Here is a 21,801-nt window from a genome sequence, read left to right as displayed (position 1 = left end):
TTGCCAATTGCAGCAATGATGATTATGGTAAACTTAACAAACAGCATAAATATGTGTGTTTTTATTGTATGTTTTTCCTGTTGTGTCTTTTGAAATGTCCTAACTACCATAACACAGCCCAGCACACAAAAAAATATTAACGTAGTCTAGTTAGAGTTAGATATCTAGTGAAACATGAGTGATTAGCTAGCCTAAAAAATATTTCATACATAAGCTTTACAAACGTTTGTTTTGGGACAATTTAGCTTTTAGTTAGTTAGTACTTGTTGCTTGTATTTTACTCCTGCCCTCGAACAGTAGTAGAAAAGTATTGGAAATGTATGATGCAACTTTGAAAAATACGATGTCCTGGGCAGGTTTTAAACGCACCATTACGTCGTGCCAAACATATCTGTGGTCCGGGCCACAATGACATGGATAAGGATGGCTGTGCGCATGCGCTCTGCCAGAGTAGCGGAGCCGTGAATCCGTTAGCATCCAGAGCTAGCGGACTGGTTGGGGGACACCGTGGGGAGGAAGGCCACCCGCGCACTGTAGTCAGAAAGATATCGGCGACTCCAAATATCCCCGGCTAATCCTTGAGCTAACCATTATCCTCAATGCTGCCCGGGAAAGGAAGATAACGTTAATAACCCCGCACTGCCACCGCAATTAGCTAACGATACCGTTACCGTGCGTGACAAATATAAGGGAAGCGGCGTTTTGCGTCAGGAAATCTTCCTTTAAGGTAGACTCAGATTTCTGTCTTGAATATTAAGCGTACGGCTGCAACCTGGAGTAACTTGTTGAGTCGTAAACATGAGGTTACCGAGTAACAGACAATGCGCGGTGGAAGGAGATGGAAAGAAAATGGACCAAGCTCCTCCGGTCAGAAACCCTTTTGTGCACGTCTTGAAATTCACCCCTCTGGAGAAGGCAAAGGTAATTCCAATGTTTTGTTGGCACATCATTTACTTTGGCACGGATACGCTGACGTGGTGTTTTTAATAGTTAACACTTAGTTTAGTGCCACAAGGTGGGAAGGCTGTCAGCATCATTTAACTTGGTTAGTCAGCTGAGCTGCTGTTAGCTCGTCAGCTAGCAGCAGCTACAGACATGTTGCTCTGTCTGTCTTTTTGGCTCGCTGCTTTGCTCTGATGCCGCTGGGAGTCTTTTAAAAGACGACAGCTCTTAGATGCATGTCACACAAACTATAACACGTAAAAATCAACCCGTGAAATCTCAGTCTGCTAACACTCCACTAAAACGACATGCAATGAAGTGAGCATGGCCGCCTGACCATGGTGGGCCTAGACTGATGCTCTTTAACTGGTGTCACAGCTGTTGGAAACATGAGTTCTGGTAACTAATCTTTTACCAAGGTGTGGTGTTTGTACGGGACTGAACTAGCATTTTTATTTTAAAGTCGGTACCGTTTCCTAGCTTTTTTGTCTTTCTTTCTTTCTTTGTTAGTCCACGCTGCGTCCCACTCAACCAGCAGCCAACACGTGTGGATGTGAAGTGAGAATGGGATGGAAAACTGACAGTCATGTTAATTTTTTCTCCCTCATCTATAACTGTATTTTCCCCTCTTAGCAGTCGCCTGATTGGATCGTACACTGTTGCAGCCCAGCTTTCAGTCACTGCTGCTGAGAATCAGATCTAGCTCCCTGGGTTTAGTGAAAAAGACGTTAACTCTGACTGCTTCAAGCTTGTAGCTGTTTTGAGCTTTGTTGCTTAAAAACTATGAAAAAGTGTAATTGCAAACTGCATCACATGGTAATAAATTAAAAGGGTCCCTAATCTGCATTGCACTCATGACAACTAGAATTGTCTTTTACGTGCAAGTATTGCAGTATGTTGCATTATGCACAGATGATGGTAACCTCTACTCAAGTTGTTTACATTTGAGCAGAATTAAATTTGGGGACTGGTGGACACTTTGTAGTTCACTGCATATGATCTCTTAGAATAGCTTAGATAGGTAACACTGCATGAACAGATGCTGTTTCACTGGAGCACATGTCATTAACATAGCCATTTACTTAAACATTTGACTGTGATATACAATTTGACACACAGAGGTCAAATCCTTGACCTAAGGCCAAGCCTTTTTTCATGTCAAGAAAACGCCATTATTCTTACATTTTTAACCCCACTCTCTTTGTTTTTTTGTTTGTTTTTTTTAGTTTTATACTTTTGTTTGCTTTTATTGTTCGTGAAATAGTGTCAACAGAAGTTGTTAAAGTGCTATGGGAATACATTTCATTAGATTGTTGGTGGAGCTTTGAGCACTAGCTAACACTAATATATACAAATAAATTAATGTTATAGCGTTTTGTGAAAGTCAGTTTGCCTTTTTCTTTGTGAACATTCTAAATTTGAAATATGTGGCTGCCATCTTGCAATTGGATTGGATCAGTATATAGTGTAGTGTTGTCAGTAACAATGTTCAGTCTAATGAGAGACAATTACATGAAAGACGCTGCTCTGGCGTAGCAGATACAAGAGTGTCTTGTTGCTAATTTGGGATTTCCATATTTCTTTCCTCTTGGCTCCTTTGACAAAGGTTGAAGGGAAAAATTGTTGTCAGAAAATAACAAGGAACTTAGTAAAAACAAGGAAGTTAACAAAATTAAGGAAGTTAATAATGGAGTAATAGATTTAGCTTATTCATTTCAAAATCTACTAAAACTTGCAGCACTTTTGATTTTTTAAACAGAGCCAAAGATTTTATTTTTTTTTTAATTACACAGACCTCCATAATTTTTACCTACAGTGCTATTTATTTGTCATTTATTTCTTAACTTTAGATTTTTTTTTCAACATCCATACTTTTTTTTTTTTTTTTAATATGCATGTAAGAAGTCATAGATGCTAGATGCTGAAAATGGGTAAAAACTAAGCATGGAACAAAAAGTGGGCCAGGAAATGTTTCCTAGTTCTGATGTAACTGAGAACAATTGTTTTCAGTTTATTGCACTCGTCTTGCTTTCACATCCACATCAACGTGAGGAAGATACAATCTAAACTGAAACACTGAAGACTAGAGCAAGAGAAGTTTGTAAAAATACAGTGCTAAATGACAGACTGTAACTGGCATGTATCTGAATTGTTTCTCCAGTGTCACAATAACTCAAAAACTTTGTATAGAAGTATTTTATTGGTTTGCAATGCTTCACTGCTCAAATTTGCATTTTGATGAATAAATAAATACTTTCTGGCTATATGATTTCTAAAACCCCACTAAGCAGGGTAATGCATTGTAATAGAAACAAATGGTTTTTGTTGGATTAGTGCAGGGCATGAGAGTATTCCTGGTGTCAGACCATAAAGCTCTTTCCTGTAAGTGCAGGCTAAAGTCCTTCAAGCTAATAGGCTGAAGCTGTAATAAAAACTATCTGCTCTGTAATGAGTCAAATTGGAGTCTTGTTCAGTGTAGGAGTCCTTGCAGTACACCATACATTCAGGTGTAAATAGAAGCATTTTACCTCATTGCTAACATGTAACTTTTAGTTTTTTTTTTTTGTGCAAATATGTTGGTATTTTGACTAAAGCCACATTTGCCACATTTGCCCCAAATCTCAGATTAACTGTGGTCTTGCAGATACTCATTAGTAGGCTCTACTCTAATTCAGTAGATTGACCTTTCAATCCACATAAAGATGTTCTTGCAGTGTTGCCCCTTGCTAACCCATTTAATTGATCTTCAGGGTTGAATGGAATGCTTTATGTGGGAATGCATTCTACAGATTTTGTTGCACAGCTGGCTGTTTCAGCAAATATTCTAGTCCTAAGACAGAAAAAAAAGTTAAGGTGTAAAAGAGCATATGTTAAATTTAAGTCCCAGCTTTGCTTTGATAAACCAAATTTACATCTCTGATTTATTGGGGAAACTCAACAAAGACCTAAATCTATTTGATCCTGCTGAAGCAGCAATAAGTCAGTAGCTTATTCCCACAGCATATAGATCAGTTATTGCTTGACACCCCGACCTTAGGGTTTTCAGTGAGTAAAGCTTAAAAGGTGTCATGGGTATATTACTTTTCAGCATGACATGTACCCTTTTTTTTTACACCAGCACAAACGTAGTGCTAGTTCTGAGCTTGTGCTAGAATTAGTTCAGAGCTGATTCAACCTTCAAATCTTCTAAAAACTGTTTTTCTTTTCCACATGCTAAAGAGCCACCACAGACCCATGTAACTGCATCCCATGTTCTGCAACATCTGCATCTTCTAAGTTTAAATAGTGGAGCAACAATTTTGTTAGAATAGTTGTAAATAGTGCTCTTTCTACTACGTGACACCTGTAACAGTGTGCCAATTAATGAATAAAACCTAATCATGGCAAAATCCATACTCTATAGCAGTATGTATGTGTATATATTTTTTTTAAACCAATATTTTCTGACTCTGCTATATCTCCCCTCTCCCTCTCTGCCCACAAATTATGATGGTTCTCTGCAAAAAATACATTAAAATACTGCTGATCACTTTTACTGCACTAATAATTACTTATTAGTTTTGTCCTTATGCCCCAGTACCACACAGAACTATCTTACTAATGAGTTCATGAAAGCACAATAAATGATGTGCTGCAGCTTCTCACAGGTCATAAAGACGGTTCAATGAGGAAATTGTTCAGGCATCGGGATTGTGAGGCATCAGCATTTTGAAAACTAGACACTCTTACAGAGGTCTCTTCTAGTAGTAAAAATGCTCATACAGAGTCAAAGGTTTTATTCCCCCTGGATTAGTGTGAAACACCTACTGACTGAAACAGATGTTTGTTTTCACACAAGGTCCACCCTCCTATCCTTTTCTTGCATATTTATGGTTAAAGATCCAGACTGGTTTTGACCTTGCAATGTCAGGACAGAGATAATAGATGGATTACATGTGGTTCACAATTGACTGTATTTGTTGCTTTTTAATTGTTGCTGATTGTGCAGTTTTAGGCTGTGATTTTAAAAAGCAAAAAGCCCTTCTTCATCTCATACATTATTTACATTCTATTTACAGTGTAGGTGCAGTGTTGCCAGCTACAATTCCCAAGATGCACCCTTCCAATAGATGTTTATTTTGTTTTCCCATTAACTTTTAAAACTGTGCCAAGCATTATGGCATGGATTTAAAGATGTCCTGTAGTCTGGTGGCAGAATTCACTCTAACTCCTAAATTACCTCTCTTTATTTGTACTCTTGCATTTATTTTTAATTTAGGTGATATTCTCATGCTTTAGTTTTTAATAAATCTTTTCACAAATGCATTATACAGAGGCTTGTAGAACTTCCGGGCAAGGCCCCTTTTTATTATAGGAAAAACCTTTCTGCCTTTCTTTTTGTGCATAGTCATGTATGTAATGTAATAAACAGTGTAAATTCTTACCTGTATGCGTGTGGAAAAGAAAAATTGTCTTACTCTAAGATTGATTGCTTTCCGAGTAGTCCACAAAACATTTTGATCATGTCCAGGGTGTACCCCTGCCTTTCACCCAAAGAGAACTGGGATAGGCTCCAGCAGATCCCCGTGACCCTGAGCCAGCAAAAGCGGGTATAGAAAATGGATGGATGGAGGAATAAGCTGGTATAAATTTTATTTTGCAAGCAAGCCCATCTGATTGATTGAAATATACTATACTGTCTAACAATTACTGTCTCTAAATAAGGCAAGAAGTGCAGATAGACTTCATGTTCCCCAGTAGTGGTTGCTATCAGAACAAAGTGCTGCTGTCAGGGAGTCATAAAAAGCTGTAAAGTAAATAGTCACTGTTGGACCCAAACAACAAAGTGCCAGGTTTTGCCAGGGGCCTGATAGCTGATATTTTTGCCTGGTTTTTGATGAAGGGGTGGGGGTTTGACTTTTGGTAGCAGTATTTCCACTCGTGTTTTTTTTTGTTTTTTTGTTGTTTTTTTATTATTTTATTTTATTGGGACATATTTAGCAACTTGTTTTCAAAAGAGTGACTACACTGAGAACATTTTGGACAGACCTTACTTACTTTCTTTAGAGCCCATGAGGAAATGCAGTATTTACAGCTTAGAACGTCATTTGCTTACTACCCGACACCTAATAAATGAACCAGAACAGAGAAGAATGGAGCTTCCCCTGTGGCAGCTATAATTAAGATAAGTGAGAAATGCACTTGTCATGGCCCTAAAAATTACTTTGGCGGGCAATAGCAGCAGTCTTATTGAGGAACTACTGCAATGACTGAAGTCAAACTGAGACTGTAATTGTATCAAAATGGCTAACAAAACATGCATTGAGTTGGATCTGTTTCTGTAACCCTTTTCTTTTTTTCTTAATCTCTTACAGATTGCATTAATGACAGTCACACTTTTTCCAATCCGTCTCCTCATAGCAGCATTCATGATGCTGCTGGCCTGGCCTTTTGCTTTCCTGGCTTCAGTAGGACGATCCGAGACTGCAGTTGAACCCCAGTGCCTCTGGAGGAAGTGGGTACTTTGTATGCATATGTGTGTCTGGCTGTTTGAACGTGATTTTTGTGTTGCAAGAAGCAAGTTATGTTTAGACACTTGTCTTAGAAAAATTAAAACAGAACATTTGGACTTGACTGTTAACTGCACTATATTGTAGAACTACTGTCCAAGAAACTCCCACATCAGCTACAGGTCTTCTGCTCTTGAACACTTGTCTCAGGTGAAAAACTAAAAATACCATTCAAAGGCTAATGAATAAACAGATATATGTCATATTTCTATAGGAGACTTAGATCTAGATAATACTCATAATCGAAATGTGTGCTTTTAATGGTAAGAGGAATCTAGTCTTTTTTGTTTTTTTAAATTTACTTACTATTTTTTTATTTGACAATAAGTGATGGGTGGTTAAATAGGAAAGAATTATCACAAATTAGTCAAGTGCAGGAAAAAGATGTCGGTGATAGCGACCAAGATAGAGATATGAGTTGAAGTGCTCTTGAGTATGTAAAACCACAATCGGTAACTGTCCCCTTCATATGTTATCTTGGTTCCAGACTGGTGGACGTAATACTGAAGATCATTATGCGGGTCATGTGGTTTGCGGGAGGTTTCCATTGGATAACTGTCAAAGGGCGAAGGGCACTGCCGGCAGAAGCACCCATTCTAACCCTGGCACCTCATTCTTCTTATTTTGATGCCATGCCAGTCACGATGACAATGGCTTCAATTGTCATGAAGGCTGAAAGCAAAGACATACCTCTTTGGGGCAGTAAGTACCTTTTCTTCTATGTATATGACCTGTGTTATGAGAGGGGCAGAAGGTGACGTAATAACCCTAATGTAAAAAAAAAATATATGATCAGTCTGATTACATTACAGTTATTACCCAAACACATTTAGTTATGTCAGTTTCATGACAGATTAACTAAATATTTTACGCACAGTTGAGTTATTTTTTACAGGGCAGATCTTAAGTTTGTATGTCTGTTATGTATATTTATATAAATTATATCTGTTTTATATTATATAGATGTTTAAAAATAGATGTTTTTTTTTTTGTTTGTTTTTTTTTTTTCAGGACTTTTTTTTTTTAATATGACATAAAGCAAAATACAGCTTGGCCGGTGTTTAAAACGGGTAAACAAGGAACTGTGTTAACACAAGTTATGAACTACTGTGTTTTTTTCAGCCTTTGGTGCTGCATATTTCTGATATATTGTGAAACTCATTAAACACTCCATAACATGAGGAAGCTGAAATCAGGTGTTCATCTCTGCATCCCACCGAGCTGCAGCACATTGCACAAAGCTGTGTTACTGTCTGTGCACCATCTAGGGCCTCACACAGAGGTCATATAACATTGCTCATTTGCAGTCAGTACCCAGAGTATTGTAATAGCAGATCCTACTAACTTACTTGAAAGTTCACTTACCTTTCTCCTTGTCTATTTACTTATGGCTTAATTCTCCTACCAGTGGGTCATATAGTAAAAGACTATATTCAAGCCTTCTTTTCTGTCAGACAAGTAGGCAAAGCAAATGTCTGACCAGCAGTTTTGTTACATCCAGAAGGAATAAAACTTGCAGTTACTGCAGCGTCACTTTCTTGTGTTGCAAGTGTGAAAGCATTTTGGACATATTTTCTCATTGGCTTTATTGTCACCAACTTGAAGTCAGCTAAGATGACATGTTCGACAACCTCATAGCAGGGTTAATTTAAGGATTCAAAGGTCACATTATTTTGATATATCTGCGTTCTGTCTGTGCTAAAAGTGTTAAAGGCCCCCCACTAATGTGTCTCTTCAACTTTAGTTTAACTAGTCCTGTAGGCCTTGCAGTACAAACCACTGACCAAAGCCTGGCTAAGCAAGTGGAATCTAGAATAAGCATTAAGACCTGATCAGCTACAGTGACGTGTGTGGAGTGTCTCTCAGGGTACTAGCTAGAGCCATAATCTCTTCCAGACAGCTCACAGTTGCAATCAGTTTCTTCTTCTCATAGCCTCATCCTCTTCTTTCCTTCTTTCCTTCCTTCTGTCCGTACCTTCCTGATCATTTACTTATTTTCTATCTGCTTCTCTTTGAGATTGTTCCAGAAACACAGTTTTTTAAATTGTTACATTTGACGATAAAGCTTAAATATAGTGATAATGAAACTTGTGCCACTTCAGTGACAAAACTTGAACGTGGTCATAGGAAAATGGAAGTTACCCTCACACTTGGGTTAGTCACACTAACCCAAAGCCACACTTTTAAAAAAAAAAAAAAGTATTTATTTTTACTCCTCTGACTTGTCCTGCGATTTATACAGCAAAGTGATTTAAGTGTGTATATTTCCAGTAATTTTATGGAGTAGTCACTAGTGTTAGATGGCAATGTTGACTCAATTGAAGGTAAAGTTTTAGATGAAGCAAATTAAAATATGGTATAATGGGCAGTGGACAATTGATTGTTAGTGTTTTAAAAAATTAGAGTAATAAATCAGGAATTCACAATTATTATTTTATTATTATTAATATTACAATAAATGGTGCAATCTGACTTTTTGAGGCCAATATAATTTGGCTTAGGTGTATGTCAAAATCAGTACTAGAAAGTTAGTGTATTTCTGATATATTAATCAGTTACAATATGGAAAATAATATGACTAAAATCATATTGTTAAGATTTCCTGAACAAATAACACCTTTTTCTTTGACATAGTAAACTCAGTTTAGAAAGGATGATGTTGAGTTACACAGGTCTACAAGGAGAAAGCCTTGGAAATGAAAATAGCTAAATTTGAGCAGAATTGGCTCAAGTGTCCTGAGTATTAATTGGGTCCAGTTTCCAAGATACAGCTTCAGGTCAAAATTGCATCAAAATAATTCAAAATTAGGAGGGGCTGGGCTGTTATTCTCCATAACTTTCCTGCAAAATGTGATATAGCAATGAAAATAGTGCCACGCCAATCATTATAAATTTATCTTTTTATTGATATCAATAATGTGACTTTCCATTCATTTATAGGTATTTCATGTAACATTTTCATTCTTTTTTTTTTTTCATGAAAAACTAGGTTGGTGGGTTGGTCCCATTACTGTGTAGCTTCTACCATACTTTGTCATGATCATCAGACATCCCCCTCCCTTACAGGCAAAATAGACTTGCCTTATAAATCTTAATCGTGAAATATCTTGAAAACTTTAGCCAACTAGCACCTTTATCACCTGTTTTCTAATCATCTTAGCACATTTTATCTCGGAGATCAATAATTTCCCAAAATTTATAGACCAGTGTTATCGTCCAGCATCCCTTATATAAGTTTACATAATCACATTAAACTGATATCAGTCTGTGGATTTAGTCTGCTGATCCTTGACCATTTTTGCTCGGAGGGTGACAGTATGAGTCATCCGCAGTTTCAGTTTGCCTCCATTGTAGCTGGAACTACTTTACTGCTATCCTGCAGTCAGACAGGGAAGACAGACCATTGTTTCATTTGTGATCATGTGAGACTCATGAGTAATGCATCCAGCATTAACAAACATGTAAACCTGTGCACATACACAAGAAGCAACATCTAAATAAGGCATTGCTTGTCCCATATATGATGAGGGTAGGCTGGCTGCTTAGTCCTGCTTTGATTCTGTGTGTAGAATATAATGAGGCCCACAAACCCTGTAATACTGATCAGGTGACCTTGCTGGATACTGCTAAACCTTGCCAGTCAAAGTTTCTGGTGTATAAGAGAGTTTTTATGCAACAGAGTTTTACAGTTGTATGAATATCACATCAATGCAGGGGCATGTTTGAGTAAAACCGCATTTCTTCCACTCTTCCTGTTGTTTGATGTAAAGAGCTTAGTTCTCTTGCTTACTGGCTTTTTCTTTCAAATGTACTGAAGTGTTTGTGCTAATGAATGTAACAGCTTGTTATATAGTTATGATAATAATCTTTATTGTAGATATAGTTACTGTTTGAGGCAATACAGAAATGCCATGTGTTACCAACTGAAGTGAAAAGGTCTCTGGGTTCTTGCAAACCAGTTCTATGCAGAAGTCTCAGTTTCCCCTTCTTATTCAGCTGAAGTCCTGTCATGCAGTAGATAGATGATTGAGAGATGTTTTGCTTGTTACTAGTCAGAAGAAACAACATATCTTTTGTTTCTAGCTTTGATTAAGTACATCAGGCCAGTGTTTGTATCACGGTCAGACCAGGACTCCAGAAAGAAGACTGTGGAAGAAATCAAACGTAGAGCCCACGCTGGAGGGGAATGGCCTCAGGTAAAGTTTGCAGTTATCAAATACATTCAAAACAGCTGCAGATTTTTTTTTATATATATATATATATATATATATATATAATTTATGTGCACAGAAATTAAGCAACAAACACATTCACTCAGTGACTTTGTATGGGAGCTACTGACAAATTCCTTGTGTGCATATTTTTTATGTACCAATTAGTTTTTATGAAACTCAAATGCAACCACCTCAGACAGTATTGTACATTTTATCAGTAAACTCAGGCACTGTCAAAACATTGCTGACCAGGTAAATACCTATTAGACTGTCTAACCTGCTACGTACTATGTAGCCATAATTATTTGCCCAATATGGAATACATTTCTTTCTTTACCCACAGATTATGATTTTTCCAGAGGGAACATGCACCAACAGATCCTGCCTAATCACCTTTAAACCAGGTAGCTCCTCTCCTGACATGTTTTTACCTATCAGCTTTCTTTTATTCTTCCACTTTTGAAGTCATTACAAAAGTAGAAGAATAGTGCCAGCTGTTTACCCATAACATGCACTGATTATTTCATAATCTACTATGACCTTTTTTTTTTCACTTATTGTTTATACAAATGTCAAATTCACGTCTTCTGTCGTTTTTTTTTTTTTTTTTCTAACTCTTGCAGGTGCTTTCATCCCAGCTGTACCAGTCCAGCCTGTGGTGATTCGTTACCCTAACAAACTGGTACGATTGTTTAAGGATAAGTTGGTTACACAATGCAATGGCGCGTTTATTCATAGGAAGACTTGTTTTTGTTTCATGCAGTCACTTAAATAACATAGGTTGTATCTTGAAACTTTGTAACACATGGGGAATAGACTAGGAGTGCCTCCTCACCTGCCTACTTATTAAAAAAGCAACAAACCACATGTTGGTCACACAATGATTTCCCTAGAGATTAATCAGTGGCACAACACCTGTCTGCTGATCCCCAACAACAACCTTCTATACTCTGTTACTTTCATGTAACAGACAGTAGCTTTAGATCTGCTCTCCTTAGCCTTTGCCTGCTGGTGAATTGCCATTAATACAAACTAAATATGAGTAATAGGAGAATGAGGCTGATATCCAGACTGTCTCAACATGTGCATATATATATATATGCACAGTATCACCCATGCAAGAGCCTCAGTGAGCTAATCCCTCATATGATCCTTCCTCTGTCGCAACTATGGCTTGACACTACATAACAGACACCTCCCGTATGTTGATAAAAAATTCTGACAAGCAGGCTCTTAATGTGTTGTCAAGTAGTTGTAATAATTACTAGTAACTGATAAAATAGCATTTTGCAAAAATTGTTCAGCATAGGAGAATCCCAGGGTCAAATTTCCTTTCAGTTTCTTTCAGGCATCCAGCAGAACACTCATCAGAGCAGGTATGCATGAACTAGTGCAGTAAAAGGTGTAAAATGGGATAAGTAAATATTAAAAAACTACAAAAAAGTAGTAGTATTCAACCGTGGCATTACAACTGAGGTTTGAGGACTTAAAGGTTGTTGTTCATAGCCTGCATCTGGTCACCTACAACGCTCCACTGCAGATGTAGGTTTATAGTCTGTTTAAAGACTTTCTAATACAGTAGAGGGAGGCCTGTTATGTAAATGCAGCGTGCTGTGGGACATATGGGATTTGAATCTGTGGATCCATTTTCAAGTGTTTTTATTTATGAATAAAACAATTTACATATGTTTATTCAATTAATTATTCAAATGTACTCCCCAGTGTGCTTCAAAAATATCCCATGGCTATAATTATGTAAAGCCTAAATCATTTGGTAAAGCTTTTTTTTTTTAAGAAAGCATAAGTTAAATTTTCTGCAACTTTTTGCTAGCCAGAAGGCTGGAAGTTCTTGGATGCTCAAGTGAGAGAGAGTTTGCCAAAAGAACTCATGTCTGACTGTGTAGCATAAGTTTTTCAGTTCAGTAGACAGCCGTTAGCAGACCTGAGAAGCGAGTTAAAGCAGTTGGAGTGAAGCGTAAAGAGCAGTTATCTGAGGTCAGCTGCACAAATCAAATGTTCTTGAAAAGGTTTACAAAAATGCCTGTTGTAGATTATAGAAGTCAATAGGTTGATTAAATAACTGTTAATAAGTTGGGAAAAAAAAAGGTTGCCATGTCTTCTGTGAACTTCACTGCTCAGTAATCTGGGGTTTTGTGTGCAAAGAAACTTTCCCACTCGTTTATTGCAAAACGTTAAAACTGTTTTTTTTTTTTTTTTTGTTTGTTTGTTTTTGGCTAATATCTGGCTTTATTTGCTTTATGCAGGACACAATCACATGGACATGGCAAGGGCCTGGAGCGTAAGTACACACATTCTTTATTGAATATTTGTTGATATATTTAGTACTTCTTGGTATTATTTGCCATTAAACTACAGTAATCCTGTTAAACAATGTATGTGTTGTGTATGATTACAAAATTACACTTACTGTCATGTATCATAATAAAACCTGTCATTTGAATATAATCTACAACTCCAGCACAGGCTATTATTTTGTAAATGGACATTGGGGTCTGAGCCAAAATCTCCACAATGAGCTCTCAAATACTGGAAGCATTTTGTTTTTGCAGGAGGAGAAAGAATGTGTTACGTCTCTGTAGTGGCCTCAGCACACTGTGTCCTGTTTAAATTTGGCTTCCATCATTATAAGAACCCTCTGGATGTCGTCTGCTGTCTTTTATATGCTAGAGAGCTGTACACTACTGTACTAAATATCTAACAGACACAGTGTCTAACATGCATGCACAAACTGTAGACCATAACTGACATTCCCTTCCTCAAATTACATAACAAATCTAACAGTAATACCACATCTCTATTAGCAGCTCTCTTAATTGAACTTCACTGCCTTGTGTTCTGCAACTGGCCTCATGGACATGGACCCATATCAAGGCCCCTTGTGTTTATTGTTGTTGATGTCCTGTTATTATCCAGGTTTGAAATCCTGTGGCTGACACTCTGCCAGTTGCATAACGAGTTTGTGATTGAGGTAGGCATGGAAGTATCTCTCCATATCTTCTTTGCTTTCTTTACTGAAATGCTGCACGGTTGAATGGCTGTATAATTTTGTAAATACTTTAACATATCCGTCCTCTTTTGAAATAATACCAATTTTCTCTTCTCTGCAAAGTTCCTTCCTATCTACACCCCCTCAGAAGAGGAGAAAAAGAACCCTGCTCTCTTTGCTATCAATGTTAGACGTGTCATGGCAAAGTAAGTTCAATTTATTGATTTAATTGTATATGGCAGTTTATTCTTTGAATGTACAAAAGCATTTACCGTTGAGGATTATTACTTAATACTACATGTAAATTACAAACATGATGTACACTTTTGTTTTTTGTTTTAAAATTTATCTCAGAAGGGACAAACAGCTGCTTACTACCTCTTACACAAGAGTAGAAAACAAGGGAAAACAGATTTATCTGTACATAGTTAGTATTATAAGGTGGTTACTTTTATTCTCTTGTAAGCATGAGTTCATAAAAGTTACCCTGATATCGGTTACTAGCTTGGCCCTTTAAGCCTTAAGCTACGTTCGAATTGATTTGCACACACTAATGTCCGATCATTGTCTCCACTGTGCTATTTTCAGAGCCCTCGGTGTACCCATCACAGACTATTCATTTGAAGACTGCCAGCTGGCCATGGCAGAAGGCCAACTGAGACTACCAGTCGACACCTGTCTGCTGGAGTTTGCCAAGCTCGTCAGGCGGCTGGGGTGAGTCACTCAAACCTTGCATTGCAGACTACTAAGTGATGGGCATGAGGTAAGACAGGTGGAGAACTCAGCGAACACGGCAGGCACCAAGACTCATTTTCTCACAGTGGTAGTAGCTGAGGTGTCAACAGCTGAGAAGCACAGTTCCTTGAATTCCTTGAGTTCCTTGAACTGTGTAAAGTGCAGTTATGAAACTGTGAAACCAAGGTCATATTTTTTTGGCAAATACAGTGACACATCTATGTACACAACGAATAAGAGTAATAAAATCTGCACCACTTAGGATGTCATTATGATTGTTTTAGCATATAAATGCAATGGCATAGAGCTACACATGGACTGTCCCGACATTCACTTTAATGATTAGTTTTGTCACAGACAGGACAAAGGCTGAAAGTCTTCTCACTAATGGTGTATTCATGCATGTGGATTTAGCCTGTGCCAGGGATAGCTGCTGTTTGTTGTGAATGAGTTCAGACTTTGCAGACCAGCGCCCCCCACAGCTCAACAAATTTTAAAACGCACCCAGCTAAAGTGGAAAGTTGGGGAATGCTCAACTTTATGCAAATAATCCTCTAAAGCAATACAAGTAACATCCAGTCATGAGGACTGATTCCAACAGAAACCAAAGCACAGAGCTGTTTAGTGCTCTACTCCACTACACAAAAGGAATTTTAAACAAAACAGGAAAAACTTATTCATGGTCTCCAGCTTCAGACAACACAATAGTAAACAAGGTGTGCAGCAGGGAATGGATTACAGCACAAAAAGAGTGAAGACACAATGTCTCCGCTGTACTGACTGCAGTTTCCGTGTTTGCATTGTGATCAAATCAACGTAAAATTTCTTCCCTCTGGTGTTCCAGGTTAAAACCGCGGAACACTGAGAAGGTTCTGCAGGAGTTTGGGAACAGAGCCAGGAAGCTAGAGGGACAGAAGCTGGTCCTGGATGACTTTGCTCAGTTCCTTGATGTGCCAGTTTCAGACATGCTGCGAGACATGTTTGCCCTTTTTGATGAGGTAAAAACTGACCAGAGAACCCTGGTAGCTCTGTAGTATTCTTCAGTAGCCACAATTAAATTACCTGCTTCACTCTTTTGCTATGTAATACTTCTCACATTGGGCTGTTTACTGCAATGCAATAATACAGTTAAAATACATACAAACAAATGTCTACATATATGTAACAGGTAATATGTGCTCCAGAGCAGGACACAATAGAACTCTAAGTCATGTATGTATTAAATAATGGATACATTTAGAAAACTTATCACAGCACCTTGAATTTATTTAGGATACATTTGCAGTGTAGCATCTTAAAGAAAGCTTTTCACCTGTAGCTATTCTGTGAAATAAAGTAATCTAGCCCACCTTTTCATCTTTAGTAACGCATTGTTTTCTTTCATTTTTTCAGCATGAAGAGAAGTGCATGGATATCAGAGAATATGTGATTGCCTTATCTGTCGTTTGCAGACCTGCCAAGACTCTGGAAACGATGAAATTGGCCTTTAAGGTATGTTCTGTTTAAAGCTTTACGCTTATCTCACCACCAAGCAAAATGGGGTTTTCTGGGCCTGCTTAGGATCAACATGACATTTTCTGCATTAAAATGTCACATACTTTCTATTGTCTTAGGTGTTGCAGACAGAGGAATGAGCTAGTTCTCGTCCTGTCACTGGTTTGTAACGTTTTGACATGCTTACAGTGTTTTTCCTCACTGCTAATGTTCAGATCTACATTGCATAACACATGAACAGATGCATTTGCAGGGGTATCATTGCAGTCAATCTGTTGTTGTGGTTGCATTAAAATCTAATATTTTTATTAACCTCTATGTTGTCATTTGAATTGTTTTCTAAACTGTTAAAAAATTAATCATCACAGTATAACACTAAGTCAGTTAAACCTCAGGGATATCACTCTGTCCAATTAGGAATCACAAGTGATTGTGCATCAGTTTCTCCTGCTTTGGTGGAAATAAAAGTGATTACAGATGCAATGGAGAAGTGAAAGCAACAGACCCCCAAAAGGGAATGGTTTTGCACATGCTCTGACTGACTGTTCTCAAGTTTTGTGTCTTTTCACTACTGGTGCGATGAGGCAGTACCTGCAGTCCAGTCAGCCCGCACAGGCAGTCCAGTTACTCTAAGATGGCACATCTATATGTGCAGTTGCATGAAGGTTTGCTGTGTGTCTCAGCAGTTAACAGTCCAGCACAATGCAGCTCGATTAGCATTCCCCAGAGAACACCAGAACTGACAGGTCCACTACTGGTAAGCTGTTCTCTTCACAAATTAGAGCCAGTTCATATGAAGTTGATTCCACAGGTGTGAAAAGAGTCTGGAGATCTTGTGTTGAATGATAATGCTGGATGTAACATCACTGAGCATGACCGGTTTGGTGGTTGTCTTCACTGATGGGTCTGGTGAGACACATTCTGGGATGGCCACACAGACCTCCATGTCACAGTCAGCTGTACCCTGACTGCTGTGGAGTACCAGGATGAAATCTTCAGAGCAACTGTGCTCAGACTAGTGCAGTGGGCCCTGGGATCCTCTTGGTGCAGGACAATAACTGGCCTGATGTGGCCAGAGTGTGTAGGCAGTTCCTGGATGACAGGTAGAAATGCCATTGACTGGTCCTCACAGTCCCCTGACCTGAATCCTGCTGAGCACCTATAGAACATGACGTCTTAGTGCATCTGACGCCACCAAGTACCACCAGACTGTCCAGGAGCTCACTGGGCACACTCATCAGGAGCATGTCCAAACATTGGCAGTGCAAAAAGGCACACAGGGTCCATACACCCTTCTGAGTCACATTATAAGTTGCTACGATGAAACTGAAGCAACTTGGATGAGCCTCTTTTTAATTTTTGACTTTGATTTTCAGTGTGATTTGAGTACAGTCCTCCATAGATTGATGATTTTGGTTTTCACTGACCGTCATTTTGTTCTTAAATAACTTTTACATTAAGGATTTTCATCTTGAATGGTTCATTTAAGATCCAGTGTGTAATTTAGGTGAGCCCTTAATTTTTTTTTTTAAGCAATTATTGTATTTGGTGAAGTTCTGTGAAGCTTGTGGCTCACAAACACAATGAGTACACATTCATTATATATAACTGCGTGTGTTGTTTCAGAATAAACAGCATCTACTTTAACCTAACCTCATAACCCTCTCAGCGACTTGCAGGCAAAGTCAAAGGAATGACTTCTGCATTTCTTCCAATTTTATCGTCTTCAGATGTTTGAGGCAGAGGAGGATGGTACTATCACAAAGATGGAGCTGGCAGTTATACTGAAGACAGCCCTAGGAGTGACTCATCTTAGTGTGTCGTGTCTGTTTTCTGCCATCGATGCTGAAGGCACAGGGAAAATCACTTTTGGTAAGAGAACACAATACATTGTCTGTAGTCGCTGTTTCACCTGAACACTTCTTAATTAGATCTTTGTTTTGAGCCTTACTTTATTATTACAGTAGTATAGTAGTAAGTGAAAGTCTTTCCTCACTTTTCTCATGAGGAGCAGTAGGTTCAACAACTAGTCCATAGTCTGGTGGCAATTTTACACCTTTGTTTAATGTTGCCTCTGTCGCCCTCTTGTGGTCTCTCCACAGAGAAGTTCAGAAGCTTTGTGGAGCAGCACCCAGACTTTGCTGAGGAGTACCTGTACACAGAAAACACAGGCCTCCACAGCAGCCCCTGCCATAATCCCCAGACAAAGTCCAGCCTGTCTTCCTTGAACCTGCAAGACACTGCCACTGCCAAAACAGCCAACGGTATCTGCCCCGACTTCAGCCCCAGTGACCATGATGGCACAATAGACGGGCTTCTCAAAAAACATAACTAAAAGGCTTTAAAAGGTAGTGGGAGAAGAACTAACACCTCTCCTGGTGAGAGGATGTTGTGTAAGGTGCGGAGGGTAGTTGAGTTACTTGGGTGAACAGTAAGGGACTATAACAACTACAGAAATGAACAGGTTCATAAATATTTTGAGGTTATTTTCAGCTAGGTAAGTTTATTTTGCTATAAATTCCTTTTTTTATTTTTTCATAGTAAGGATCATCTAAATGCCAAACAATGGCTTTTTCAAATACAGTGCTTGAACAATTGAAAGGCAAGCACTCACTAAAATTCCAGGGGTGACAGTACTGACTGTGTATGTTTATAACAGGAGGAGAACAAGTAAGAACCAAGCCCCAAACAGTAAAGTAACACATTTTTAGTGAAGTCAGTGTTTTTCTTTTTTTTTTTTTTTTTTTTTTTAACTTTAGCAACTGTATTTTCTTTTTAATGGTAGCTGCCTTTTGAATGGAAAGTGCAGAAAACGTGGGCTCATGTTATTTTGAGCAGTATTGAGAATTACTTATCTAATGAAGGAAGGCCTGAGGTTACCAGTGACGACTGTGACCACTTGAAGCATTTTTAGCTTCAGTAGGCACATTTGAGGTGAGATCAGGTCTCTGTACGTTGATGGTCAAAATTGCTATGAGCATAAAACACAAAGTGATATAATTGATTTAGCTCAGGGTTCAGTGATAATGAAAAATTTAACTTGTATGATGTCGTCATTTTTGACACTCACTGAGTTATGTGCATGTTTTATTTAGTCAGTACTCTTCCTCCTACACATTACCTTCGCCAGTTTTGTGTTTTCTTTTTCTTTCAGGTTGGGAATTTCAGGTATCTTTCGTTTTTTTTAATAGTTTAAATTACACAGTGTGGACCAAAAATGCACTAGGTGATTTAATGTCACCTCATGTTTGTATTGTCATTCTCAGTCAGTGGTGAAATGGCTTTAAGGGGAAAAAACAATCACATGTGACCACTAAAAGCACATTTCAGTTTGGTGGCTATGTTGGGCAAAGGCAAGGGCATGCTACTTCTCTTTCAGCATTAAACTGGTATAGAGTCTTAATCATTCCTTTCCTTTTCACAGCTTTTTCCCTTAAACTGTCCCCAGGCTGTTTACTGATGATGGTCTAATTGGCACAAAAATACATGTCCAAGATGCAACTTGTGTTCGTAGGCTGGGTGGAGCTATGCTTTTAAAAGTCACTAAATAAAGGAATATTTAAAGTGACACATTTTATTTTAAATCAGCAAACTAGTGGACCTACTAATTAGTATTGTGTTGCCTTTAAATTGTGAATTTATAACACAGGTATCTTGAGTAATACTGGAAAGTTATGTTAAGACCCTCCCAATTAATTATAATTATCCCCCATGACATTTTGTTAAGTAGTTTTTTTTTTTTTTATGTGTACAATCTGAAATTACAATCAAGTAACAGTTTTTAAAATACTAACTTTTTTTGTCTTGTAGAGTCATTTGCAAACAGTTAATGAATTGTTTCATCGGATAATGTTGCAACTTAAAGGGAACTCCTGCACTGAGCAGTATAAATGGAACACATTAGAAACTGTATAGCCAGTAATACTTGACATCTGTGCATTCGTAGTTTAAGTTAACTCTTTTTCTATAAATTCATCATCTCGGTGAGCATCAGATTCTCACCATGTTACATCACATTCATGCCCTTGCATACTGTACATGCATCCCCATTATGGCTTTCAGTGAAGCAATATTTCACATCTCTTAAGCCTTCTCAAAATGTATGCTTTTGAAGAGTTCTGATATGTATTTTGAATATTCCAAATGCAGGACATTTTGTGAATTTTTGATATACGTATATGAATGATGTTTATTTTCACTGCCATGACAAAGATCTGTGATCTTCTCTCCTCTGCAGATTGTATTGATAGTGAAAAATGAGCCACATTTTTTTCCTATGTATAATACTGCAATTGTTTTTTTTTTTCTGTATCTCTCCTACATAGTGTAGAGTTTATAGTTACATTATTATTCCACTGAGTTGACTGCTCACAAACAAAATGCAGATTTCTTATGGAAGCCAATAGCCTTGAATCTATAGAATTTATATGCTACAAAATGAGAATGTATAGACAATCTTGTCACAATGAAATGCTACACAAAGCATTTTTTTCTGGTGGACATTTTCCTAAGGAATTATAGTTTTCAAAGATTTTTGCCCTGTTTAAACGATTTCTCCATTTACTTTTTTTTATGTTAGCGACATGCAGGTTGAACTAAGCAAAGCGTGAGTGTTTAAGTGTGTCAGGCCTTGAGGTGATAGGTGCCACCACATGATGGGCTCTGTGGCACAAACACTCCAGACTGCATGCACATTAAAACCAACATTTGACATTTTAAATCAGTCTTTTTAGTATTGCCCCTTTACTACCTTGTCCATTTAAATTATATGTATTTGTGCTTGCACTTTAGATTATTTTCTTTGTTTTTAAGGAAATGGCACATTGCCGAAAAGCAAAATAAGTTTGTAGGTTACAGTATTGCAGCTCCGTTTTGTTTATATGAATAGTTTTTGCATTCATATATTTACTACGATATTGGGAGCACAGAGGAACTAAGGGATAACAAAAGAAGCTCTCCCTCATTCCACATTTGTTTTTTTTTGTAGTGTAAGAATCAGTTTGATTATTTTAAACATCTAAAAAACTTTTTACATCTACTTTTCTCCTTTGTCTTAGGATTGTTCATATTTTGTAGCTTGAACATGACTTTGTGTGCTTGTACGACTTGACAACACTGTACACATTTGAATGATCAGTTGTCTGCACCGTGGAATGAATAAGTATTAAATGTACTCCAATGTGATGTGATTTTACCCTGTGTATATGAGGGAAACTATGCTATACTCTTACGAATTACAACTGAGTTCATCACCTGACCCAGAAAGAAATGTATTGATTCACAGTAACCAGTCATGCTTTATTTTTGTTTTGTTTTGTTTTGCAAACCAAGTTTTAAAAGGTGATGCTTCATCAAGAAGTCTGATATGTACATTTATATATATTCAACATTTACAGTCAAAAACTTCCATTAGCGTTGTTTGACAATACTGGGTCCACTTCTTTTGACACTTGTTTCACTTCCCTTTATTTGAGATACCTTTATAGAGTTAAATCTCGTTTTCTACTTGTCATCAATCTGAGAAAATGTGTACCTGCAAGAGAGAAACTTGTATATTTATGCTACTGCTGCCTGTTTATCACAGTTTGTCCAGCAGTGAGCCTAAGACGAAAGACATTAGTACTCTGACAGTGCCATGTTGTCTTTCTGATGGCTTATTGTCTGTGGACCAAGAAACTGAACTCTGTAGCTTTACTTCCTGTCTTTTTCTATACTCAACAGGTTTTATTTTATTAATGCATTTTGATGATGGGGAGTCATTACTGCAAGCTACTTTGAATCTTGTCTGTTCAGGACTGATATGATATAACTTGTTGATGTGACTCTTGTATTGAATTAAAAAAGAAACATTAACACAGTT

At 37.8% G+C, this 21,801-nt stretch overlaps 1 protein-coding gene across 1 annotated transcript; it reads left to right on the top strand.

Annotated features, from left to right (window-relative positions):
* Positions 1-438: 438 nt before the first annotated feature.
* Positions 439-21,801, top strand: LOC113122357 (lysophosphatidylcholine acyltransferase 1). Its single transcript, XM_026293649.1, has 14 exons — positions 439-921; positions 6,297-6,436; positions 6,979-7,193; positions 10,575-10,687; positions 11,049-11,109; positions 11,329-11,387; positions 12,970-13,004; positions 13,640-13,694; positions 13,836-13,918; positions 14,301-14,426; positions 15,292-15,445; positions 15,840-15,938; positions 17,672-17,813; positions 18,044-21,801. Exons 1-14 carry the CDS (start codon positions 799-801, stop codon positions 18,274-18,276), a joined length of 1,638 nt encoding a protein of 545 aa, XP_026149434.1. The 5' UTR covers positions 439-798; the 3' UTR covers positions 18,277-21,801.

The sequence above is a fragment of the Mastacembelus armatus genome, chromosome 16, assembly GCF_900324485.2.
Source record: "Mastacembelus armatus chromosome 16, fMasArm1.2, whole genome shotgun sequence".
NCBI classification, from domain to species: domain Eukaryota; kingdom Metazoa; phylum Chordata; class Actinopteri; order Synbranchiformes; family Mastacembelidae; genus Mastacembelus; species Mastacembelus armatus.
The sequence above is the reverse complement of the archived record's forward strand: the minus strand, read 5'-3'. Positions and strand labels throughout refer to the sequence as shown.